A 27,424-nucleotide genomic window follows, 5' to 3' on the forward strand; every position below is an offset into this window, starting at 1 on the left:
CCACAGGAACTGGACAGTGAAACACTGGTGTAAGCTCGTCTCCTATGAGTCAAACTTGCAGCTTTGCCCAACACCTAGTGGTTTTATATTTAGATGGAGACCTGGAGAGGCCTACAACCCACAGTGTCTCGCACTGACTGATAAGTATAGTGGAGGATAAGTGATAATCGGGGGGGCTTCACCAAGGCTGGAATCAGGCAGATGTGTCTCTGTGAAGGATACATTAACACAGCCACATACAAAATTATCCTAGAAATACATCTACTTCCTCAAGCTAAGAGTGTACTCCCCACCTTAGAGGATTACAGTAGGACACTCCTCCGGGCCACACAGCCAGGAGAACAAAGGTCTAGATGAATATATATATATATATATATATATATATATATATATATATTTGCAAATATTGTAGTATATCTTTTCAATATCTTTATAGATATAGATTATATCTTATATATATATATATATATATGTATACACATATATGAATATGGAGTGCCTCATGTATTCTTTTGTGTGGAGGAGGGGCTGCTGCAGCACCCTGTATTCGTTGAGAAGAGTAAACTACATGTGGTTTGATGTCAGCCTCCAAGAGTCTCTAACAACACTAATTTGAAATAGAGTCGCTAAAGGGGTTTCAAAACTAGCTAAATATAGCGGCAACGTTGTTTAGTTGTTAGCCAAGCTCTGACCTATGTACCAGTGTATACGGTGTGCCAGGAACTCATGCACTGACAAACGTTTTGCATTGATCGGAATTTAAGTTGTGAATAAATTCTTTAATATTTTTTTGTATTTAATTAATCATAATTAATTACAAAAAATAATAATGGGGGGACTTTGATGCGTTAATTACGATTAAATAATAACAAAACATAATGTTGCCAACTTAGCGACTTTGGCGCTATATTTATACTAACAAGTGAAATAGAAATAAAAGATCGCCAGCTTTACCTTTCTGAAAGATGTTTTTGTATTTTTGCATCTACGTGTGTTTTTATCCAGTTGGACTGAACCTTAATAAAACTCAGATTTGATTCTATCCACCTATATTTTAACCCACATGATACAGTTTAAATAATGTTAAATATTAAGTTAGTGGTCTAGTTGATTCCAACTTCAGCACTGACTGAGACAGCAGTTTTTTATGCTCCTTCTCTCTCCTTAGCAGCAACAGTAATGTTCCCTTTTTCCAGAATACCTCTTGGGATTCCCCATACCCATGTATGACAACCTCTTGCTCAAATGGGGTGAAATGACCAGCACACTTTTTGTTAGCAGCTGCTATGATGAATTCAGGTATCAAAGGTCAGTTGATGATGCTTTTTTATTGTGGTTTGTGCATGTGCCAAACGGGAAACTGCGACACCAACGGTACATAACAAAATCAAGGAAATGATGTGAAATGTGAGACATTTGTGCACAATGAAATATTACCTTTTACCTTTTACATCACATGTTATATATTAAAGCTATTTGCAAAATTAATAAAGAGACACATTTGATATACTCTTCAGCGTGTATGCACACAAAAAAATAAATAAATCAATTAAAAAATCAGAATTTACAAGAGAATGGGAGATGTAATTATTAAGGACTTGAACCGCTAATGTATGTTCTGTCATTGTGAAACCAAACTTAAATGTTATAAAATACATTCATGCTAAATAAGGTGAACAGTCTGCAGCCAGCATGTAGCAGACAAATTAATCATAATTGCAATTAAAATAACATGGTCGCTGAGCAAAAGTGCTCATCAGTCAGGGTACGATCAGGGGATTTTTCCCACCTGTAGCTATTCAGAAAATTGATGGTTAGATATAAAACAGCATGCTTATGTGTAAAGACACATAATGGCTTATCTGGCACTGCTGGACAACACAGCGTGAGACTCCAGAGTGAGCGGATTTCAGAGACCAGCAACACTTACTGCATGGCTCATGAACCGGTTCCAACTGCTGTGTGCTGTGCTCTTGGATCTTTGTGATGCTTTGGGCCCAGCATAACAGAGACCCACCAGGAGGAACCACGCTCTGTCAGTCCCTCTGCAAGTGCTGACATCACTGGGTTTTCTGGCAACTGGCACCTTCCAGAGGGAACAGGCTTCAGGCGGCTAATGAAAGTAACAGAACCGCACTACATTATGGTGTCTTGCAAACGTCTTTCTGAAGAAGTCATCACAAACATGTACCAGTCAGTAAAAGAAGATTTGAAAAGTAAGCTTCTGATCCTTATTTATAAAGCTGGCGTAGGAACAAAAACTAAATATAGTCAACTTTTGGGATTTATAAAAACCAAACTTGACGGGGAAATGTTTCTACCCCCTCGGCAACTCTGACCCAGGCATACGCACAAAATCTGGGAAAATGGGAAACTACGACACCAACGGTACAGAATAAAATCAAGGAAATGATGTGAAATGTGATACATTTCTGCACAATCCACTACTACCTTTCACACCACAAGTTAGATATTAAAGCTGTTTGCAGAAATAAATAAAGACGCACATTCCATATTAATTCTCCTAAGAGCACATGCTCAGGAAAAAATGGATTTTCAGGAAAAAAGAGAGATGATATTAATAAAAACCTCAGCCACTAAAATATGTTCTGTCATTGTGAAACAACACTTACATGCTATAAAATACATGCAGCTAAATTAGGTAGACAGCTGCAAACATGTCAGAAAGTCATTCAGCAGAGCAGGACACAGACTGGAGGCTGGAGGTCTAGAAGTGATGCAACGCTAATGGAAAAACACAAGAGGTGGATTTCCTTTTATTTATTTATTCTTACACAATGCTTTTTTAAAAAAAAAAATGTTTTCCCAATATCTGTCAAGACGGTCTTTATTTCCTGCAACTCCCTGTCCACCTGGTTAATAGCAGTGATTGTGTCCCTCTGCACCGCCCACCCAGCTGGAACACCCAGCAACTAGAAAGAAATACTATTTAACACTAAATAAACTGCAACAAATTTCAGATATATCTGAACATATTTATTTTATAAATTAAAACAAATGACTAAATTACCAGTGCCCTTGCTGTCATTTAGCAGAGGCATCTCTCCAAAGCGATTCACCACTCGGGGAATCAAACTTCGGTCTCCCGCATGGAAGACGAATGCTCTACCAACTGAGATTTCCATCTGTGTGTTCCGACTCCTCTGGCATGTCTTTCCTTTTGACACTGTGTTGACACGGTCAGCCACTTGCTACCACTATTCTGCCCTTCTGACACAAATAATGCCCACGCCGTGCCCACCAATTATTTTTACGTTTGTCAATGTGGTCCATCAGGATCTCCGTCTCACACCCCGAAAAATTACACTTCTTAACTCCTTTTCCCTCCCAAGCAAGCATGCAATGAATATGTATCATAGCCATCCACCTGACCATTTATAGCCACCATGTGGGCGTGGGAAGGCGTTCCCTCATGTGCGCCTGCTTTAAAGTTGATTCTGATTTATGAACAGAAACAGGTGTGGGACGTGCATGCGCAGGCTTAAATCTGAAAAGTAGAAGTGCGAAGCATTTTCTTTTTGTGCAGCAGACGCCGCCTGCAGTTTGCTTTGCTATGCACAGTTTTATAAATAAGGCTCTCAGTCATTCATTCTAAAACCCAGCAGAGTGGGACATAGACTGAAGGCTGGAGCGTTTAGAAGTGAAGAAATGCTTATGAAACATGCAAGAGGTGGAGTTGTTTTTATTTTATTTTTTTCACAATGCTTTATTAGTGTTGTCCCAATTTTTATCCAGACGGCCTTTATTTCCTGCAGCTACTTAGCCACCTCTTTAATAGCATTAATTGTTTCCCTCTGCAGCTGCTGGACTTCCTCTGAGAACCCAGCTGCTGCAGTGCTGTGTGGAGTCTCTGGCCTCACCCTCTCCAACCCCAGCTGCAGCACCGTCGACCCAGCTGGAACACCCAGGAACTATAAAGAAATATTTTTTAACACTAAATAAACTGGTACCAACCTCAGTTATATTTGTACACATTTATTATAAAAATTAAAACAAAGGACTAAATTGCCGGCATGCAATGTCTTTGGCATGTCTTGCCCTCTGACACGGCATTGACAGCATCTGCAGCCACACCTCTGCCTTTCTGACACTGGTAATGCCCACCATGCCCACCAATTAAAACCTTTCTACATTTTTCAGCATGGTCCATCAGGATCTCAGTCTCTCATTCCGGAAAAAATATGCCTCACCACGCCTTGTGGTGGCTAGTGATTGTGTGCTTTCTGTGTCTATTTTGTGGCAACTTGAGTAGCTTTTGGATAAATTAGTGATTCCAGCAGGGTTAAACCTGACTGTGTTTTGTGTTCTAGTTTAAGAAGTAGTTTAGGTTTTGGTTTTGGTTTTGATATTGATTGTTCTCAGCTAGTTTGGGTGCTCTTTAAGTTATTTATGTTTTCCGGTTTTGATTGAGCTTTTTGTGTTGACTTAGAGTAAAGTTAGAACGTGTTGGGCTTGAGTAGACATTTGTTTTGGGTTTAGGAATACCTTTTGTTTAGTTTATTGGAACTGCTGCAGGTTTGTTAGCTAAGTGTCATATGCCAGTTTAGGTTCACCTTTTTCTAGTGTTTCTGTGTTTTGTTTATCTGGTGGTATTTTTGTTTAGACGTAACCTTTTGCATTTTCTTTCAGCAGTTTCTCAAACCCCAACACCCGTTGTGTTGCCACTTGAGCCGGTCTTTGTTTTTGTTCAATATAATAAACACCAATTTACTTATTTTTACCATCTGTCCACCATTTATTTGTTACACCCTCTCATACCCCTATCCTGGGTCGTAACAGAAAGGATATGATGAATATTTATTACAAGCATTCACCTGACATTTTGTAGCCACTATGAGGGTGTTGCAAGGCGCCCCCTCACGTGCGGCAACTTTAGAGCTGATTCAGATTTATAAACTGAAACATGCGTGGGACATGCATTTCCGTTTTTTTCCTACATACGCCACCTGTAGTCATCTTTCATCAAATGTCAGCTAGACAAGAACACAAATTCCTTACATACAATGAACAAGTCATGAAACCCAAACCACAGCCTGAATTTAAAAAAGTCAAAAAGGGAACCAAGGAATACAATCAAGAAATTGAAAAAGGCTAAAAACAGAAATCTCACAAGAACAACACTAACGGTTAAGACAAGTACAGGTCTAAATATTCATAGATAAACCACAAATTTTCTGTGAGAATGTTAAGCTGAAACGCAGAGAATCAGTTTGTTTAAGAAAATGAAAACAAAAAGAAAAAACTAGGAGCAAAAGAATGTTTCTGTTGTCAAAAGAGGATTAAAATAACCAACATTTCCTAATTAAAAAGAATATATAGAGTTAATTACAGTCAAACCTTGAGATCTTCAGCAACTGCTACTGTCTTAGTTTGACTCTCATTAAGGTCTCTCACATACCACTGCCTTAAGGTGGATTTATTCTTGCACTGCGTTTGTGTCACCGCCGTAGGCACTGCGTAGCTCCGTGAAGGCCCAACACGCGCCTCTTCTAGACCTGACATGCACCACTGCCGTGCAGACACTTATGAGGAAGTACTCCCTCAGTATTAGTCAATGTGGGATTACGAGTTACCGGATTTCTGGATCTTCTCACTGAATTTGTGCAGTAACCGCCATTTTTAAAACAATACCCAATGGATCAAGTTGATGAGAGGCGGATCGAATTATTTCTTTGTTTTTATCCACAGCTAATAAAGACACTGATGCATACTGGACACCATTGTTGTTTTAAAACAGAAAATGCTTACTGGAACTGAAGTGAACCATCAAAAGACCTCTAACCTGGTGAGCTTACAGACTGATACCCCCCCTGCTGCCACCTTCAGATTAGGAGGAGAAACTGCAACACAACACTAAAACGACGTACCCCCTACACTGGAGTTTCAGAGCACTCCAGCATCCAGCATAACCGACCGCACGCAGACACCATAGTTGAGATTGCCTGTAATGGGACTAAAATTTAAACCTCAACAAAATGAATGTCTGTAGAAAGCTTGAAGAAAACAGAAATATTGTGATTCTCTCCACCTCAGCATCATTCTGCAGCCCACCAGCCAGTCTTTGCACCACCTTTCCTCTTGCCACATGATGCTCATCTACACAAGTTTAGTTTAATTATTCAACAATGTGGGAGGTGAAAGAGACAGTTTGATGCTCACTCTCCTTGTATGAATTCAGAATCCATCTCATCATGAATACACAATGACCTGCCTCAGAGTTTCAAGGATTCTGGGTGGTGAACACACCGCAGTCATCAGCTCTTGTTAATAAATGTATTGATCAGCTGTGCTATGTCACTTTGAAGGTCTTGGAACTCTGCAGGGAATCATGCAAGGTTACTGGCATAAAGAGGAGGTGTTTGCATATGAGTTTACAAGTGTGCTGTTGTGCACTGGATTGTTTGGCACATAGTTATTTTCCACATGCAGCCATGAGGATTTTTCTTCTAGCATATAAACATAAACAAATCTAGATTCTGGTAAAAAAAAAAAAATCACCAGTACATTCAAGTAGTTTTTACAGCTTTCTGCTCTAGTAAGATTTTAAGTATTGCATATTGGATTTTTAAAACTGGCAATTTCTTAAAGAAAAAAAACACGGGCTTCCCATCACTATGATAAATTAAGTAAATCACTACATTTTTTACTAACACTACTTAATCATATATCATACATCCACTGCTGCATGTTGACTCTACTTTTGAGATAACCACCTACTGTAACAGGTTGTCACAAGATAATATTTGTTTTCTTTATATCACAAGATGATCAAGGTGAGCTTAAAAAATGTGTGGTTAAAACCTAATTTAACTAGTAATTGTCATAATTGTTTCCTAATTTCTAACAATAAAAGACTTCTTTGTTTTATCGCAGTTTTTGAAAAATAACAAACTATTAGAAAAGGTAACAACATAAGTTATTCCATAATCTCAGAGAGAAAAACAATCCTTTTGCTAGTTAACTTGTTATCTTTAAATAATGACCTAAAAGCCACCCTACTGAGCTTTAGCAGATTTTTACACATTCGCAGCCCTTAAAGAAATCTAATTTAGCATTCGTCTTGTATCCTGTCTGTTTTCTAAGGTCTCACCGACGAGTAAAAGTCAGTTCAATGTTGACTTCTCTTATCACTTGCTCTGTTAATTTCCTTGCTTCTTCTGATAATGTTCTTTTGATGGTTCAAGAATGCCTCAGTGGACTTTCCATTACAAGCATCAACTATGTTCTTGTAAAACAGTTATATTGTGACATAAACAAACTTTTCATCAAAAAAAATCTGGAAGTTTAAGACTGTATGGTAGGTTAGTTCAGGTGTTGTTGAGACAGCTTCCTCTGTAGGAATCACTATAAATAGCGTTCTCTGATTTCTCTTTGTAATACTCTGTAATAGTGTGTGTTGTGTCTGTGCTGGCTCAATTTCATGTTTTCATGTTCAGTGTTCTGATTTTGCATGTAACAAACTTTTTTCAATGCAAAACCTTATTTAAACTATATTTAATGTTGTGTCACTTGTTTTTTAAGTTTTATTTGAGGTTAATTTCTTGAATCTTGAATACATACATGCAGCTTCTGTGAAAGTGTATTAAGACTGATTGTGAACTGTGATACAAGTGGGCGCCAGCTAAAATCTTGCCTAGGGCACCAAATTGGTCAGCATACAACATATGCTGACACTGCTCTGGTTCACTAGTCTCCTGGCTTTCTTTCTCACCCAGCCTGCTTACCAATCATAATTCTAATTGAAAGCTGAAGTATGGCTTTTGTCTCTGATAGAGACTATCACACGGGAAGATATCTTCATGGAAGTTGACTTGATTATAGCTACACAGCAGCAGTCCATGGTGTATGTCCACGTGTGGCATAGTGCAAGTCATTTAACCAAACTGCAATATGGCCTGAGATCAGACAACTTCAATAATGGAACAGAAATCATCTTCAACAATGTTATTGGTAAAATATCTTAAACAAGACAAATATAAAAAAGGAAAAAGAACAAAGCTGAGAAAGAAAGACTTCTAAGAAGAGAGCAGTTGAAGAGATGTGATTTGGTCGAGGGAATGAACACAGAAAGAGCCTGTGGGACAATAAACAAAGTGATAAATAAATAACTTAAAAGAAACAGCATAACATGTAATGCATCGGTACAATGATGAGCAAAGGCTGCTTGGTAATATTTGTCTTTGATCCATATCAAAAGGACTGCACACAAACTTCAAACAAAGGACACTAATAAAGTTGCAAAGGAAGCGACTTCTCCAAACTCAAAGGAATACAGAGCATTTTGTTGCACATGATGGGAATCATGTTTATTTTCTCGATAGTATTTTTTTGTAGCTCCTTTGATGCTTGCATACCAAAAGAAAGAGGAAGACTTTTCTATCCAGATGACATTTTCTAATGAAACAAACAAATAAACAAACCAAGAAAAAAAAAAAAAGATGCTTTGGTTTTAGTTCTTTTGTTTTTCTTTTGGCCTCAAGTTTTAGGATTCAGTGGACATAAAGAACATTTTCAACAAGAACGCTCTTATCCTGCTGCCTTCAGAGGTTTTTCCAAACTTTGCCTCCATGGTACAGTTACTGGAATTTGTGAGCAGAAGCCTCTGTGGCAATTAGATCAGCCACCTGCTCTTTTCAAGTCAGTTTATCTGCACACATCAGTGTAATTAAAGCATCAGATGTCATGGAATTGGAGCGCAGCAACATTTGGCTGTCAAGAAGCCGCTCACTGTGATTTAAATGTCTGACGCAACCCAAGTGACTCATGCAGATAGACACAAGTGAATGGATCTGAATGAAACTGAGTTGATTTAACAAATGCCTTTGAGTCTCGTCAAAACACACTTTGACAGAGAGGATGCACAACCTGTAATCTTCCTGTCAGCTAACATTGTTATAATTACAGAGCATGTATCCACAGCATTCATTATAATGATCCGAGACAATAATCTCAGCTGACAGTTCGGATCACCAGGATGTATGTGATCCTTTCCACACTGATAACACTGATAATATACATAACTGTAAAAGAAAAAAATTAAATCTTTAACATTGATAGAAGAGCCAAACCTTTGTCCTGGTGTGCAGCTTAAAGCACAGGAAATTAAACCCAAATTTTATCATTACGTCAGCTTTAGGTGTATAATTATTCATCTTGTATGTTGTTTTAATAACTTAAATCCTTTCCTTTTGTAGTTCTGCACTCAAACAAAGACTGTCATACTGACTGAAAAGCAGCTGCACAAAATACAACTGTACAGCCGTCCAAGATGTCACAGTATCTGTGCTCAAAAAGCAAAAGTTTCTCCAAACTGAAGAGCCACTGTCTTCAGTGCAGACCTCTATCACTTCATGAAAAGAAAAAAAAAAAGAGCTGTACTTTCTTTTCCCCGAACATCCTGTATTTCTGCCAGACATCTTTGGTCTGGTCTGTCTAAAGGACATTGGGTGAATGGAATAAAAGAAGTGGACGTGCGTACGAGTACACATCTGGGCATGTTCTTCTAAACATTGTGCATAAATTTAAAAAAAAATTGTAAATTTTCATCCGTGTAAAATAATGTTTATTGTGTATTTTATCTGTGAAAATATCATTTAAAAAGTTGCAACTTTAGAAGTTTTTTAAAAAAGCAAAATGATTACAGTTTCGTCATTATGAATTTGTGAACTGACAGCTGTGAGTTAACTGTCAAAAATATCTCACAGGGTCACAAACATTGTTTATGGAGTTGAAGACAAATCGCTTTGTTCTTGTTAAATGGGTAATGTCATGGTCCGGTATTATTCATGAGATTGCTTGACACAATATTAAGATCTGATAAGAACGAGATGACATTTTTTTTATTTGTCCTGATACATTTTACCTTAGAGCTAAAACCTGGTTAACTCTCTTTCTCACATAACTGTAAATAAACTGAACTGAAATTTATTTGAACTGAATGGCTGCAGTGAGTTTGTGAAAACCCCTTCAGATTGCTGGATTTGAAGGACTTGACCTTTGGTTTTCCTGTTCATTGATCCTCTATTGCTTTAAAAGTAAACTGATTTCAGGCTATTTATCTTGTAATTGTAACAGGCAACCAAGGAGGCTAACGTGGAATTTTATACAAGTTAAATTCAATTAAATTCAGTTCACATCAGTGAAAGATCTTCTTCTTCCTCCGCAGGCTGCAAAGGCTCAACAGGGACTCAAGGATACTCTGCAGCTCCTACAGGTGCACCATAGAGAGTATCCTGACTGGCTGCATCATGGCCTGGTACAGCAGCTGCACCGTAAGGCTCTACGGAGGGTGGTGTAAGCTGCTCAGCATATCACCAGGACGGTCCTGCCACCCATGGAGGACCTCTACAACCAGCGGTGTAGGAGGAAGGCCTCCAAAATCATTAAGGACCCCAGTCATCCCAGTTACAAACTGTTTTGCCTGCTGACGTCTGGCCAACGGTTCCGCAGCATTCGAGCCCGTATCACCAGGCTCAGAGACAGTTTTATACCGCAGGCCATAAGACTTTTAAATGCTGTCAGCAGCAAGACCACCTTTAAATAACACCTTCTTCTTGTTGTATATATTTTACTGTATAACTTTATTAATTTTATTACTCTTGTTCTTTTGTTCTCTTGTTAATTACTTCTACTGTTGTTATTATTCTTTAAGCATTTTTACGGCGACCCTGGGATTTAAGAATTTCATTATCAATGATTGCTGATGTAAATTGTTGTGTAATGACAATAAATAAATTAATTCAGATTCAATTCAGATTTTAACTTTATTAGACATATTTATTACAAATTTTCATCAATCATTTCTCGGTTATTTTCGTAAAGCGTAGTTTTAAATAAAGCTTTATTATCATTTATAGATATATCAGAACTGATAAATCTAATAACAGAGGAAAAACAAAATGGTGAATAATGAAAGTTAGGAAGCATCTAAATTAATTAAATGTGATGTTCTAATGAGTTTGGATTTATTTTTTTATTCTAACTTGATGCTGTTGTTTTAGTCATGCAGCTCTACGCTGAGAAGGCCTCCTGTCAAGCAAACATGGCAGGCAATGACAGTGACTGCTGGAGCTGATGAATAGTTTATTACCTACCTGCTGTTAACAGAAAACATCCATCACACTTTCTCAACACCAGTCACAGCTCACTCAGGTAAGCTCTGTGTATTAATGTAGCCTAATATTTAAGGCTGGATTATTGTTCTCCCATTTTCATTATTCATGTTGTTTTTCGGCTCTCTTACTCTGTTTCTGATGGATGTTGACTCATATCTGCATTTGTCTAAAATGTTCTGGGTCCTGATTTGTTTTTAGATGTTCAAATTCATGCAGAGTGCAAAACATTAATTCCTTCTGTTAGTGGAATTAGCCAGACAACTAACAACACCATCCTGTTGTTCTGTCATTGTCCTTTTATTAGGAGACCTTTGGAGCAATGATATTTTTTTTTTTTTTTTTTGTGTTTGATTTTGCAGGTTTGCATGTCAGGTTTTGAGCTGAAATGTGAGTGTATTATTTTATTTTGTTTCTTTGAAACTTTGCTTCCACCTTTTGGAGGAAGCAGATACAGCACCATTAAATTAGTTTGTGCTTTCATGTAGGTGTGTGTTGCAGCAACAGGAATGAATCTATTTATTGTTGTTATTTGTTTTTTCTTATTTATTTAGGAATTTAGTAATACAGGAAACAAATATTAGCTCAATGCAGAAGAGAAACTAATCCTCTTTCACTACTAGAAATTAAAGTAAAACATTTACATGTAAAAGCCAAATTCCACCCTAATATCAGAGAATACACCTTCTTTTCCCCAGTTCACCATTCATACTCTAGGCTAGATTATTTTCTGGTTAGCAGCTCTTTGGTGAGTGAGATTTCAGAGACCCAGATTCACCCCATCACTATCAGCGACCATGCACCAGTTTCCTTTACTTTGAGGAACACGGGAATCACACCACCGACTAAAAGCTGGAGATTTAATACAGCGTTGCTTAAAGATCCCGACTTCATCAGCTACTTCACAAAAGAATGGGCTATATACTTAGAAAACAATGACAAACCAGGAGTCCCAGCATGTGTTCTGTGGGAAGCAGGGAAAGCGGTAATGCGAGGCAAAATCATCTCTTTTGCATCACATAAAAAAAAGAAAGAAAACTCAAAAATATTAGAATTAGAAATAAGAATTAAATCATTAGAAGATGCCTACAGTGCTTCACCAGATGAACCAACGATGAACCAAATAAGGAAGGCTAGACTGGAATTAAATGAAATAATCAACAAGAGAACAGAATTTCTGTTGCAAAGATTACGCTTGGAGACATTTGAACACAGTAATAAATCCGGAAGATTTTTAGCTAACCAGTTAAAAATAAATAAGGAAAAATCTACCATATCAGCTGTTAAAGATTCAATAGGTAATATTACGCATGACCCAGATGCAATAAACAACATTTTTAGAGATTTCTATAAAACTCTGTATACATCACACTTAGATCCATCAGACAATGATATCCACCATTTTCTTAACAATATAGATCTTCCAGGTTTACAGCAGGAACAAGTCATGGCCTTAGATTCCCCCCTCACAGTGGAGGAGCTACATGAAGCCCTTAAACATATGCCCTGTAAAAAAGCCCCAGGTCCAGATACCTTCCCAGCAGAGTCTTTAAAGAATTCTGGTCAATGCTGGCCCCTACATTTTTCAAAATGGTGACACAAATAAAGGAAAATGGTTACTTACCCCCAAACATAAACTCTGCCACCATTATTGTACTATTAAAACCAGGTAAAGACCCCACAATACCATCTAGCTACATATCACTGATAAATGCGGACCTTAAAATAATTTGCAAAGCGTTAGCTGGAAGGTTAGAGAAAGTAACTCCTCTCATTATACACCCTGATCAAACAGGCTTTATAAAGGGCAGATATTCCTCTGTTAACATGCGAAGACTAATTAATATAATAGATTATTCTACCGTCAATAACCTGGAAACAATAATAGTTTCTTTAGATGCAGAGAAAGCTTTTGATTGTGTTAAATGGAAATATTTACTAGCTCCGGGGGCTCCTTCGGGGTGGGTGGGCGCGCTGTGCCTTGGACCTGACCAGGATATGTGTATGCAACCTGGGGCTCTCTGGTCCCCTGGTGTGGTGGCGTGGGCTGCCGGGGGTGGGTGGGTGTTCGGAGTGCTGATGCGTTGGGCTTTGGGCCGGGCCGGGCCTTTGCCCTTTTGCCCTCGGGTGGTCTTGGGGAGGCGGGGGCACCTATAGTGGCCAGTTGAGGAGTTGGCTGCCTGGGAGAGAGATCTCTCTCCCAGTTGTGCCCCTCCCTGAGCCCCTCTCCTCCCCCGCCACCCCACATCATACACACTACACATAGGGCACTGTGGGGTGGGTGGAGGTGGTGGGTTTGGCTGGGGGGTCCCCATTGTGGGATCCCCCGGTGGACCCCTGCGACTGCCTGCTCCACTAGATTTTAATCACAACTTAGACATCAATGTACAGTTAGGGCCTCGGGGGGATGGGCACATGGGCTGTGGGTGGGCGGACAGAAGCCACCGAGGTGGCCCTTCCTCCATCCCCTCCCATTGTGACCTCTCTCCCCCCGATTTTATTTACACGTTAGACACTACCACATTTAACAGTACTGCACTACACATAACACACACTCACACACACTGAGGGAGTCCTGAGGGGGTCCTGCTGTCTGGCAGCAGTGGGACCCACCACCATCTCATGGCTCCTTCCAGTTTTTAATTGCATTATAAATAGCCCATACTCATGCACACACAACTCAGGCTGGGGGGCAGGGGGGCAGGGGTCTTCCTACGCCCTCGTGTCCCGGGATGCACTCGGGGCTGCGGGGGGTGGAGGTCCGGTGCCTGCCTGGAGTCCTGTGTGGGGTGCTACTGGGCGCCGTTTACCCTGGGGGCTGCCCTCTGTGCCGCATCGGGGGGCTGGTGAGACCTCAGGGAGAATGTATGTGGTTGTGTGGGTGTGTGTGTATGTGGAGAGGGTCGGGTCTGGGGCCCACCGGGACTCCCTGGGCTGCCCCTGGTGGGGGTGGGGTGGGGGATGGGCAAGGGTAAGGGTTGGGGTAAAGAGGGGTTGTGTTTTTTTTTGTTTTTTTTGTTAGGGGGGGGACCCGCAGACTTGTTTTTGTCCCTGGGGTGCCTAGCCTTGGTGTTGGGTTGGCGTGGCCCACGGTGGATTTGCCTGGGGCGGTCGGGCCCCATCAGGTTCCTGGGTGGGGCTCTGCTGCGGGGAATGGGTGGCCCTTGGGCCTGTGGGGTGCCTGCCCTCAGTGAGGCCCGCGCCGCAGTGCCCGGCACCCGCTGGGCCTGCTCGCCATCGCCCTGGGCTGCCCAGTGCCCCTGCCCCGTCGTGCCGGGGGTTCCGGTCTGGGGGCCCCTCTGCTCTGGTCTGGGTGGGCCGCTGCTCTGTCTGCTTTGGCTGTCCCGGGCTTGGTGCTCTGTGGATCTGCTTGGCCTTTGGGGCCTTGGGCTCCCCCCGTCCCCCACTGATGCTTCGGGGTGCGGCATGATCCCGGCCCCCTTGCGGGTACACATTTCCTCCTTGTTGCATGGCCACACATGCATGTTAACACGTGCATGCTCACAAACGTGCTCGTCTCTCCATCCGCCTCTCACTAGATGTAGCTGATGTTTGTGTTGGTACGTTTATCTGCAGGTACGTTTGATGACTATTGTAATTTTTCATATCATCATCATCATCATCCCATTTTTCTTTTGGTATCATGTAGTACTGTGGTAGTTTATATTGTTTTTTTTTTTGTGATATGTTCTGGGCAGCGTAGACAACTGTTATTTCCACATTTTAATCCTGTCCTTTTATCCCTTTTTTTTTTCTCTCTTCCTCTATCTCCCTGTCAGGTTCAGCACTTACATATAAAGACTAAAGAAAATGAGATAACAATAAAAATATTAAAAATATCAAGGGCAGCCATGTATATAACATGTCTCCCTTGGTAGAGCAAATCTGTCAAGCAAAATATGGCACACAGACCACCGTTCTGTATGTTAGGATGCTGGACAGGACAGGGAAAAGAGAAAAAAAAAAAAGCCAAATTCCAAAAAAGTTGGGAAGCAGTGTAAATGCAACGATTTCCAAACCTCATGAACTGAAATTTTTTTTTCCAATACAAAGAGAACAACATATCAGATGCTGAAACTCAGACATTTTGCCTTTTTGTGAAAAATAAAAAAAAAAATTTTTTGCTCACTTTTTAATTTGATAGTAGCAAGACGTCACAAAAAATTGGAACGGGATATGTTTACTAATGTGTAGCATCCCCTCTTCTTTTATAAATCATCTGTGAATGTTTCGGAAGTGAGGAGACTAGTTGCTGGAGTTTTAGGAGAGGCATGGTGTCCAAATCTTGTCTGATGCAGGATTCTAGCGGCTCAACAATTCTGGACCTTCACTGCAGGATATTTTGTTTTTATGATGCTCCAAATTTTAGTTGGTGATCTGGGCTGCAGGCAGGCCAGTTCAGCATCCAGACGCTTCTCCTGTGAAGCCATGGTGTTGTGATAGATGCAGTATGGGGTTTGGCATTGTCTTGCTGAAATCTGCAAGGCTTCCTTGAAAGAGACGGCTGGATGGGAGCAGATGTTGCTCTAAAACCTTGTTGCTATTCAATATGAGCTAATATTTTTTCATGAAATAGTTAAATGTCTTAGTTTTGACATATATGTTGTTTGTATTATACTGGGAATAAAATATGGGTTGATGAGATCATTGCATTCTATTTTAAATTACATTTTATTCAGCCTCCCAAATAAAATAAAGGTAGGTTGCAACTGTACTTGTTCATCCATTGTATGTGTCATTTCTTTGTTGTTATTTATTTTTATCTGGCCTTCGTTGACAAAAAAAAAAGAAAGAAAGAAAGAAAGAAAGAAAGAAAGAAAGAAAGAAAGAAAGAAAGAAAGAAAGAAAGAAAGAAAGAAAAGGAAAAAAACAATATCATGGGATGTTGACATGGACAATGTCATTTCTGGTTAGAGCTTAAATTATACAATTTTAATGATCAATTTAATCAAATAACTGTAACAGTTCCTTTTTTAACTATTACAAACATGTTCAGGTGTCTATAATTTTCCTTTTGACACCAGTTTTATTCAATTTTATGAAGGGGTCATAGAGCAGCCGCTGAATGAAGTTATTTCTTTGAAAAATAACCTTCACATTGTTCAAAAAAAACGTTGATAAAAAAAAATTCTTAAATGAGAAAACTGATGTCATATTATAGCTATTTTAATATTTAATCTTGTGTTACCAAACAATTAAAAAAGAAAAAAAAAAAAAAAAGATTGTGTAAAATGTTGTGTAAGATTTGCATCAAGTTAACAACAAGTAGCATTGTTCTACATTTCCGGTCAGTCATTCAGTGCTGCCTTCAATATAAAAGCTTACGTAATAAACTCAGTCCATGGAACAGACAAAACAAAACAAAACAAAAAAACAAAAAACAAAAAGGACAGCAAATGTCTGTATCCTGATGGGAGCCACGCAAACACAGAATGTAAGGGGTCCCTGAACATGCTGTGGGTAGTTTTGATTGTCTTTTGTTGTAAGAGGGGAGACATGATAGAGCATTAACAAGATGTTCATTAATTTTAGGACAGGTCTTCATAATGGAGTTTAAGCATGTCTGGTTGTGTAGGCTGATCGAGTTGAACCAGCAGACAAATGAAAAGGTAAGCACACTCTTAATAAAGGAATAAAAGTGGTGAGAATGTCCTTGTTAACTCCAAGTGACCATGGCTTCCAGAGTTGATACTGGCACAAGTGACATTTCCCAAAGATTTTTGCAGTTTTTTAAGGAAAACCCCTAGAAAACAGTTAGAAGTTGTACAATGCACTCCACTATCTCCACAAGTCGACCCTGGTAGTGGTGTCATCCTTTGTCAGCTGTCTCTGCTTACTAAAGAATGTCACAATGAGCTCTTTTATCTTAAGCAGTGTTTCTCAATCCAGGTCCTCGGGACTCCATGCCCTGCATGTTTTAGATGTGTTCCTACTCCAACATATTTGAATCAGAATAATGAACTTCATCATCGCTTTCTTTGCAAGCAGTTCATGTCATTCAGGTGTGTTAAAACAGGTTTATGTCTAAAACATGCAGGGTAGTGGGTCATGAGGACAAGGGTTAAGAAGCACTGTTTTAGGACACAATTTATGGAAGGTTCTGTTGCACTGTGTACTGTATTAATTTGTAAATGAGCAGCTCAACATCTTTGCAGATCTAAATAAACAGTTACATGAAAATAGTGCCAAAGAAATATAGCCCACATATTTTTAGGCTTTGCATATCTCCTGTTCCCAATATTCTTACTCTCTGGTGTGACGAAACCTAGACTGGGTGTTTTTATTGTGACAGACGTCTGAGTAATACCAAAAACGTCACCAAGTGTTTTTATTTTGAAGCTTTAGCCCGGAAACACTTCAGTATTACTCTGACGGCACTCCTGACTGCACTTTCCTTCAAAGAGAACAGTACCGCAGCGAAGATGGCGGCGCTTCGAGTCTCGGTGCTCGCGGGGAGTGGGAGAGTTCTCCTCAGCACCCCAAAAACCCTCAGAACTCCCAAGGTATATCCATGGACCATTCTAGCATAATCACTGAAAATGTGTATTTTTTATGAATGATGTGGTACAGAAACGCTGCTCTGAAGTGTCCTGCTAGCAAGCTAACCTTAGCGGCGTTGCTTGCTGCGGGATAAGACAAGGTCACTTGTGTCTCCACATATTTCAGGCTTTCCGCAACAACTGTACCTTCAACTTCTCAGATATTTAGTCAGTGTTAACTTGTAGATATCGACACTACGCATGTACCTTTTAACACAAATATTATATTCTACTAACACGTTATATGCATTGCGGTAAAGTATATAGTAGGCTAACCAGTTAGCCAACTTGGTCATAATGTGTCATCCACCTGGTACACGCGTAGCTAAAGAGCTTTTTCCATTAACTGTAGAGACTGAAAAGCAAACATGTATTCTGGAATGGTATAGATGTATGTACATAATAAAACTCGGACACGGTCTCTTCGTTTATATTACCTAAGCAGCGGCTACTTAGGTAACTAAGCTATCACTCTAGCTAACGAGCTAACATTTCAAGGACTGAAAGAACTTCCGGTTAAGAAAAGCCGGTTCTCGTCGTATTTCGATTAACATTTCATCTTTGATTAGTAAACTAAATGATTAGTTTGTTCCATTAAGTATCAAAGTTCCATATGTAATAAAGGGTTATGATCTCGTATTATTAAGAAACTAACTTAGTCGTCTGCTTATAAACGCAGGTTTTCTGTATCATTTTTTGAGTCATGGTTTAGCAGAGATTAAGACTGAAAATGATAACTTGACAGGGACTCTGGGACCAGTTCATGAATTCCGGTCGTTTCATTGTCATAATAAATGCCGAGATTGTTTTCCAGCAACTGCTTCTGTCAATTAGTCTCAAACTAAATTTGAATTAATTTGTAAATGACATCCTGAGTGTTGCACTGTGACACCTTGGAGGTGGAGGATGATGAAGGCAGGATTTAGTGAGATGCAGGGATGCAATCATGTGATACCCCTCCTTCCCCTGCCTGGTTATAAAAAACACCACCAGTGAAGGGCAGTTTCATAAGTATGATCAAACCACACATCACAGCAATGACAATACCATGATCTAAACTTCCTAGTCTGTGTCCTTAGAATAATTAGATGTGAACAATATTTTTGTTTTGTGAATGTTGACTTTTATTATTATTGTTGTTTTTTATCATAGCAATGTAATGAATCTGTATTTATTCAAATAACCTGTTTTTGACATAAGCATTTTGTTTTTGTTGAGATCTGGCTAGGTATTATATGACTTACTCATTTAAGCTTAAATTTCATCACTACTAACTCAACTAGAAAACTGGAAACGGTAGTGTAGTAGCTTAGGTGATGGTGAACTGGGCAGCTGATTTGTTCTGTAGGTTTTAATAAGCAGTTGCACAAATGACCATAAAACAGGACCAATGCATATATGTAGTAAACTAGAAAATTGTTGATATTCTGTCTGCAAGGTCAATCAATTGCTCTCAGCTCTAGTCTGATTTTTATAACAAATGTTATTAGACTGGATCTGCTGAGTAACTACCTTTATGTCTTGTGTATAGGTGTGATCCAGAATAAGTGAATAACCTGTCTTCTGATTGTCTTTTCGTCTTCTTCTTCCCTTTTTTGCCTATAGGCCAACATGTCTTTTGCCAGCCTGCCAAGTAAAAAAAAGGTTGCCCTGACGACACTAGGTGTGGTCGCAGCTGGCGGTGCAGGACTCGCCCTGATGCTGCACCAGTCCGTTAAGGCCTCTGACTTAGAACTCCATCCTCCTCAATACCCCTGGAGCCATGCTGGACTTCTGTCCTCTCTAGACCATGCAAGGTGTGTTGAAGCTACTCAAGCATACACAGAATGTGCAATTATCTTTCATAGTCACTTTGAAGCAATGTACTTCAACACAAGAATCTTGCAAAAACAACAGACTTTTGAGCTACAAAATCTTCTACACTTACTGTCACAAAGTTAGTATTTTTAATTAGCTTAAAAGTAAATTTTGTCTTTCCCATTTTGCTGGGATAGCCTCCAGCTTCCTCGTGACCCTAAATTGGACTAAGCGGTATAGAAAATGGATGCTTTCTCATGACACAGCCTGGGCATAAATACTTAAGGTGTCAAAAAAGAAATTAGAAGTTGCTCCTGATGGGTCGTTGTTGAGCACCTTGCATGGCAGCTTCCACCATCAGTGTGTGAATGTGATGTATCATGTAAAGCGCTTTGGGTATCGTTTCAGATACAGTAAAGCGCTGTATAAATACGGACCATTTACCATTTAAACTGTAACTTTATCAAATGGTGCATAACTATCAACGCACATGCAGTCAGCTTCAGCTTTTTTAAAAACCCAGGTTAGCTGCTGCAGAAGTTTCAACTTTTGTGGACTCTGATTCATATTAGCATGGATGATCTGAGTTATGTTTTGACTTCCTTTTAGTCCAGTGATGCTATTTCGTACATGTGAGGTTGTAGCTCATGTCACCATTCAGCTAAGGAAGTTGCCATGATTGTTTATATCCAGTCACATCATCACAAGCACTAGTCTTATATCTTGAAGAGGTGAACACTTCCTTCTCTGTTGCAATTTCTGTAACCATTACAGTTTTGTAGACAAGATGATAATTACCATTTAAAACCAGTTACAAATGGCATTGTGGTTGGTGGTCTGAAACCTGTGTGTAGGTAACCAGATGTATTTCTTTGAGGTCTGCAAGCTGAGTGCCATCATGTTCATTTATATTTCCACTGTAAGGCCCACATCTTGGTGACAAATGGCTGCAGAACTGGCTGCTCAGAACAACCACCTAACTGGTTAATTATTGCTGGAGACCAGAGAAACATCTTAATAGTTTTGACTGTCAAAGTTTGCAATTGTCATTTTTTATTAAACAACTCTAATAATGGTTATAGCATCTACCAATTAGTTCAACTTCAGCCAGTATCTTTTTTTATTATTATTAAATGCACACATATGGTTAAAATCTTGTTTGGACTGCTTCAGTCTTTATAGAAGAAAACTACATGTTAACTCAAATGTCTCGTGTTGTCTTTGTCTGTACCTGCAGTGTTCGCCGTGGCTACCAAGTGTATAAGCAGGTGTGTTCAGCCTGCCACAGTATGGAGTACCTGGCGTTCAGAAACCTGGTGGGAGTGTCACATACAGAGGAAGAGGTTAAGACCATAGCTGAGGAGGTGAGGCTGTGTGTGGGGTGAAGTGAGTTTGGAAACTGTGCACATCATGCTGTCGACGCCTTTTTCAAAACCTGGTGGTGTTTAATTTCTAATGTTTTGAGGTTTATGCTAAGTTCTGCCACTAGATGGTGACTACTGGCTCTCAGCTATTACATTTACAGGAATTTAAACATTGTTTGGTGTGTTTAGGTTGAGATTGTCGATGGTCCTGATGAGACCGGTGAGATGTTCACCCGACCTGGAAAATTGTCAGACTACTTCCCAAAGCCCTACCCCAACCCTGAGGCAGCCCGTGCCGCCAACAATGGAGCCCTTCCTCCAGACCTCAGCTACATCGTCAACGCCAGGTTATTCAGGAAACATAATCACTGTCATTTAAAATCTCCTGAAATATTGATATTCTTGATGTTTACTTGTGTCTCGCTGCTACCTGCAGACACGGAGGAGAGGACTATGTGTTCAGCCTGCTGACAGGTTACTGCGACCCACCTGCAGGAGTCACAATGAGAGAAGGTCTTTACTACAACCCCTACTTCCCTGGTCAGGCTATTGGCATGGCCCCACCCATCTACAATGAGATTTTGGAGTTTGATGATGGTAAGTCAGCTGTGTATAATCTAATGTCATGCTGCTGCAGCAAAGAAAATCTACAAAGAGAAATTTTGAAGTTACAGACAAGAAGGATGCTCATGGTTTCTATCTGTTACCGTAGGAACCCCTGCCACTATGAGTCAGGTTGCTAAAGATGTCTGTACTTTCTTGAGATGGGCTGCCGAGCCAGAGCATGACCAACGCAAACGCATGGGATTAAAGGTACAGTTCACCTTGTAGCCTCTTTTCAGAACTCAGGATTTTTTCCTTTTACTTTTTCCTTAAAATCATTTTACTTTCTTTTTCTAAGATTATTTTAGAATTTGTCAGTGGAGGTCATAATACACCAATGATAACACACATATATATATATATATATATATATATATATATATATATATATATATATATATATAGACATCGATTTTGGCCACTAAACAACAGAAAATGCTACACAGTGGCCCTTTAAAGTGGACCCCCCTGGTTACCTGCAGTTCATCTAAATCACAAGCCCACTGGACGATTTTTATCTTGCAATTTTAAGAGGGGAAAAGTTCAAATTCAGACACAGAGACAGGTGTAGCGGAATTAATCTGTCGTTGTCCTTTCAGCTGTTAATGGGTGCAGGGATCCTCATCCCGCTGCTCTACTACATGAAGAGACACAGGTGGTCTGTGTTGAAGAGCAGGAAGATCGCCTACAGGCCTCCCAAGTAAAGGGAAAGAATCACACCCCAACTTGAGCCTAAAACTGAGAGGGCTGCGTTCAAAGACCCCACAATGCTCACCACAAGACGATTATTTAAACACACATCTCTCAAATACACACATGCCTTTTTAAGAGGGGGTACTAAGAACTAAGGGTATGTATGCATATACTATGTTAATTTCAATGGAAAATGCCTTTTTTTTTATTATTGGCATGGTAGAACCTATTGTGTGGCTCATTCTTCTGTATCTAGAATGTTGTGGTGCAAGTTTATTAGAGATTTGTGGTGTTATTGAACGCACCCTTCACACATTTTGTCGGATCTGCAAGAAAACATGAATGGCAGTTGACATCTGTGTATCTTGTCAGATGCTTTCTGGCAATTGACTGATACGTTTATTGACTAGATATCTTTGTAAGATACTCAATACCCATGCAAATGTTGAGAAATGGTTGGCTTCAAAGTGTGGGTGTATGTAAATTCATCCTTGATTTTCCTCTCCAAAAAACGTGACCTAAACATCTGTTTTACTGTATAAATAAATTATCTTAAAAGGAAACTAACTGTGTGGCAGTGTTTTTTCAGCTGCAGCAGCATTGATGGCACACAACAGCTGTTTAATTTGCTTAGTTACATAAATATGTATGATGTGGTGAATCAATAAACTTTGACAGCTGTTTGTTAACATCTGATTTCGAAGTTTCTATTGTGGTTTCTAGTAGGGCTGGGCGATATGAACCAAATTTAATACATCAATATTTTTTACCTGAATCACGGTATACAATATATATATATATCTCGATATATATGTGTATATATATATATATATATATATATACATTTATATATATCTATCCATTTATTTTCTGCCGCAAGTCAGGTCGCCTAGGCAGGGAAACCCAGACTTCCCTCTTCCCGGCCACATTCACCAGCTCATCCAGAGGGATCCCAAGGCGTTCCCAGGCCAGCCGAGAGATGTGGTGATGTAGATGTAGTATATATATATATATATTTAATTTACAGCCTTGAGTGCTAAATGCACTTATATTAAAGTTTAACTCAAATACACAGGCAGAAATTATTGAATAACAGCAGCCACTAGCAAGATGGAAAGTGATACAGATTCACACAGCACCTACGCCACAGCGGCCATTTGACTTTATTTTAAAAAATAACATCTTTAAAATGTATCAAAAAAAATAGGTTCAAAAGTAAAATATCAAAAACAGACCTATTCAAAAAGCAGTGGGCAGAAGTAAAAACTTATTAAGCCCACCCCCTCATCGGTTAATCATGTAATGCTAACAAGCTTCCTTTGTACAAATAGATATGATACAATATTAATATAAAGTATATATATATATATGTATACATATACATATATATATATATATATATATATATATAGTGTGTGGTATATTTATTCCTTATTTGCAAGTGTTATTACAGTAAAATACAGGAAAAGTGCACTTAGTAACCCTTTCTGAATGTTAAATCTCTGCACCCATGTACCTGTTGTATATCATGTTTTTTTACAGCTTTTTAAATTGCATTATATTTGGACATTACTTCTGCCTGTGCTAGCCCATTCCATAATTTTACATTTGAGTTTTTAAGTTAGATTTTCCTCTGAGATTGTAACCTATCTTTTCCCAGAAAAGTGTTTGAATATTTAAGGGTAGTAAATTATTCTTTGCTTTGTACATTGTCTGTGCTCTTTGAAGCACAGACGACATACGACACGAAGCACCATGACAGACAAACATCTGGACAGGAAACAATGGCTCCAGAAGGACTAAGAGTTTTTTTTTTGTTTGTTTGTTTGTTTGTTTTGTTTTGTTTTGTTGTTTTTTTTAGTTTTAAGGGAAACTGTAAGGGAGAAAAAAATGTTGAATATGAACCAAATTTTATGATAGCAATAAAATTACTTATCTAATTTCATATTGTGGCATCTCAGGTTGGCAAGGCATTGAATAGCACATTTCATGTACAAGACATTCAAAGATAATCACAATTCAAAGTGCTTTACATTAAACATTAAAAGCATTAGAATAGATAGAAATACTTTATTAATCCCTTTGGAGAGTCCTCAGGGAAATTTGGGAATTTATATTAAATTACATTAAATAATAATAATTAAATTAAATTATATTATATTAAACTATAGCAGGGTTCAGGAAGCAATAACAAGTGCTTTAAAAAACAAACTTTAAAATAAATTAAATAAAATAAAATAGAAAAAATGCAAGAAATTAAGACACACAAATGTGGTTGTTGCCATGGTTGCTATGTTGCTGGGTCTCGTCACATTGCTGGAATCATCCAAACTACTGGAAGTGATTGATTCTTGCAGCCTGACAGCTGATACATGTTCCTTTCTTCATGTTATTGTTGAGCCTTTTTTTTATGTCTGTTGTCAAAGGGTATCAGTCTACTACAAGAATCACCAACTCCTGTCAAACTGTCAAACTCTTTATTGATTTAAGGTTACAGGTGCAATGTTGATACAAGGCTACAATGTAAAAAGTCGGCTTTCATTTCTTTTGTTGGCGTGGTTGTTTACAAATAACACAAAGACACAAAAACCCTGTGATCAACAGTTTTAAAGACAGATTTTACAATCACTTGCATTTGTAAAATAACAAGCATTCTTGAGTCATTATTAGGAAGATTACAAAAGACAATCACTACATATAAAGTCACAAAAACATTTACATAACTGGCAAATGACTGGAGGTCTCTCTGCACTACGTATTTACTAAGATAAGCAAGCCTGAAGCTGGTTGTAGCAAATAAATTGGTTCAAATCTCTTGTGGTTTAATGCTTATAGCTTCAATATTAGAAGAAGCAGGAAACACACATAACTTTGCATCAAGCTTGCCAGAGTTTATTGTTTAAATTTAGTCATGGATAGAACATTAGGCAATTAGATAAACAGTTTGATTGGCTGCTGAATTCATATAAATGCTCAGGTGCAGGATAGTTCATCAAAATCTTCTATTGTTTAATCTCTATAAAGCCATTAGGAATCCCCACATTGTTGGCTCCCATAATGGTGAAAAGTTTAACATGTAATGCAAGATATTAGTATGTGTTTATTAAAACTGTAGATTAACATGAGCTTTAAACAGCGATTAACAGGGAAGATGTCAAACTGCACATATCTCAAGCTTATTAATCAATAAGTCTATTTTAGGCAACACCTTGTCAAAATTAGAAAAGAGCTGTTACCTGCCTGACTGGATTTCCTGCTTCATAACTGGGACATAAGTTATTTTTAATAGTAAGTTGGGAGAAAAAGGAGTTTCCAGGCATGTATCCATGCATCCATGTATCCTGGCCTGTGAGTTCAAGCTTTTGGGACAGTTACAGTCTTCCTGTAATGTGTATGTTAAAGCTTCTTTTCTTCTTTTACACAAGGACAGTAACATGAAACACATTAATAAAATGCCTGTCCAGTGACTAGTTCAGCATGCCTTGTGCTCCACTACAGATGTTTTACAAATTCAGTAGGTTTATCCGGTATGAGTTCTCTTGCGCCCCCTGGTGTAATCCTGATACATGTAGTACACAAGCAAGTGTACGCAGACGCGTGTTTAAACAGCAATTATATTTTTACCTCAAGAATAACTTGTCGGATATGATCTTCAGTGGTCGTGGATTCACTGTGTTAAAGTAAGGAAAAAGTCTCTCAGTAAAGTTATGTGTGAAAGTGTGAATGTGTGTGTTAGTGCCAAGATCAAAGAACAGCAGCTTCCCCCTGTTCCAGTCCAGGTAAACTCTGATCTTGTGGAGCTCCCCAACTAGTGAAAGGGCTGTGGACGGATCCGATAAGGAGCGTGCAATGTATTTACCATTAAAGCATCCTATTCTCCATAAACAAGATGGGTGCTTTCCTTTCCTTTGCACAGACTCCGCAGCGACACCCACAAACCAGTCTGTGCTTCCTCCAACCTCAACATCCCAGCTATGGGTTCCTGAGTTAAAGCCCTCTGAGCCCAGGACAATGTGGAAGAAATCAAACCTCTCTGGGTTGTCAGGAACATTCTGTTTATTTCACGCTTGTCAGATCTTTAGACAAGATGAGCTCTGAATTTGCAGAGTTTGGATCCAGGATCACAGGAGTGTATGAGACCATATCTTTCATCTTGCTCCAGATGTTGAAGGTCAGGTTACCCAGGTGTTTGGCCACGTCTATCAGGGCCCCTGAGACTGGCTGTGGATCTTCCATCAGGGGACGTTGCAGGACTCCTTCTACAGACGTTTTCAAGGTCAGGAATGACACATCTTCCGCTCCCATCATTTCCTCTGTGGCTCGAATTGTGTCTGAAAGAGCTGCAATCGCTTTACTCAGTGCTTCAGTCTTCACCTTCATCATCTGACTTTTCTTCTTCTCTTCCCCCCTCAGAGCACCGATCCTGGCCTCCTCTTCCTTTTGGAGAAACTGGTGGAGTTTCTTGAACTGCCCCCTGATGTGCCCCTCTGTGTGTTGAGCCTGGACCTTAATGTGCCCTGCAGTTTCATTGCAGCATGCTTTAACCTCTTCAAAGACCTTCATCTTCTCCTGTAAGGGCTTCAGAAGTTCCCCTAAAACTTCATTAACAGGTTTAAATCTGTGTCCACTGTGCGCCTCTGAATGCTGACAAACGAGGCAGACGAGCTCCTGATGATCCAGGCAGAATAGTTTAAATTTCTCAGAGTGGAGATCGCAGAGGATTTCATTTTCTGTTGAAATTCTCCTGTTTGGTCTTTGTAAAATCGTCTCACAAACCTTTTTTAGTGTCCAGTTGCAAGGAGGGTCGCTCCTTGATGATCTCCTTTTACATACTGGGCACTCCAGGATTTGTTTCCCTCTCCAACAGTTCTGTAGACAGACTTTGCAGTAGCTGTGGTTGCATGACAAGACAACAGGATCCCTGAAGATGTCACAACAGATAGTACAGCAGAGATCCTCGTCCGATCTCAGTGACATTTTCTGTCAATCGGTGAAGCAAAGAACACAGACCCGGCAGCTAGTATGTCTCTCCTGGTGTCACCCTCATACTTAAATGATATTTTATGTAAAAACTTACATTCTGTGGATGATATTGGAGGAGATTGACGTAGCGTTCCCTCTCTGAGTTCATGTGATTAAATTCAGCTGATGGATCTGAACTGGTTGTTTTTGTGTACACCTTTACAAGGAAGACGATCATGTGGTTACTGGCATTACTGAGTCATGTCAGAGGTGGAGTTTTTGTCAAACCACAGCTGTGCATTGTCCAGGAATGATGCCAAATTTCTGTTTCAAC

The 27,424-nt window shown here is 39.3% G+C and overlaps 1 protein-coding gene and 1 pseudogene across 1 annotated transcript; one reads left to right on the top strand and one right to left on the bottom strand.

Moving 5' to 3' along the window:
* Positions 1 to 17,484: 17,484 nt before the first annotated feature.
* Positions 17,485 to 22,691, top strand: LOC121637057 (cytochrome c1, heme protein, mitochondrial). Its single transcript, XM_041980953.1, has 7 exons — positions 17,485 to 17,635; positions 19,277 to 19,467; positions 20,706 to 20,832; positions 21,022 to 21,179; positions 21,269 to 21,429; positions 21,545 to 21,645; positions 22,035 to 22,691. Exons 1-7 carry the CDS (start codon positions 17,555 to 17,557, stop codon positions 22,137 to 22,139), a joined length of 924 nt encoding a protein of 307 aa, XP_041836887.1. The 5' UTR covers positions 17,485 to 17,554; the 3' UTR covers positions 22,140 to 22,691.
* A 3,057-nt stretch (positions 22,692 to 25,748) lies between these two features.
* On the bottom strand, positions 25,749 to 27,105 carry LOC121636441 (annotated as a pseudogene).
* Positions 27,106 to 27,424: the final 319 nt, after the last annotated feature.

This window comes from Melanotaenia boesemani, chromosome 3 (assembly GCF_017639745.1).
Source record: "Melanotaenia boesemani isolate fMelBoe1 chromosome 3, fMelBoe1.pri, whole genome shotgun sequence".
Taxonomy (NCBI): domain Eukaryota; kingdom Metazoa; phylum Chordata; class Actinopteri; order Atheriniformes; family Melanotaeniidae; genus Melanotaenia; species Melanotaenia boesemani.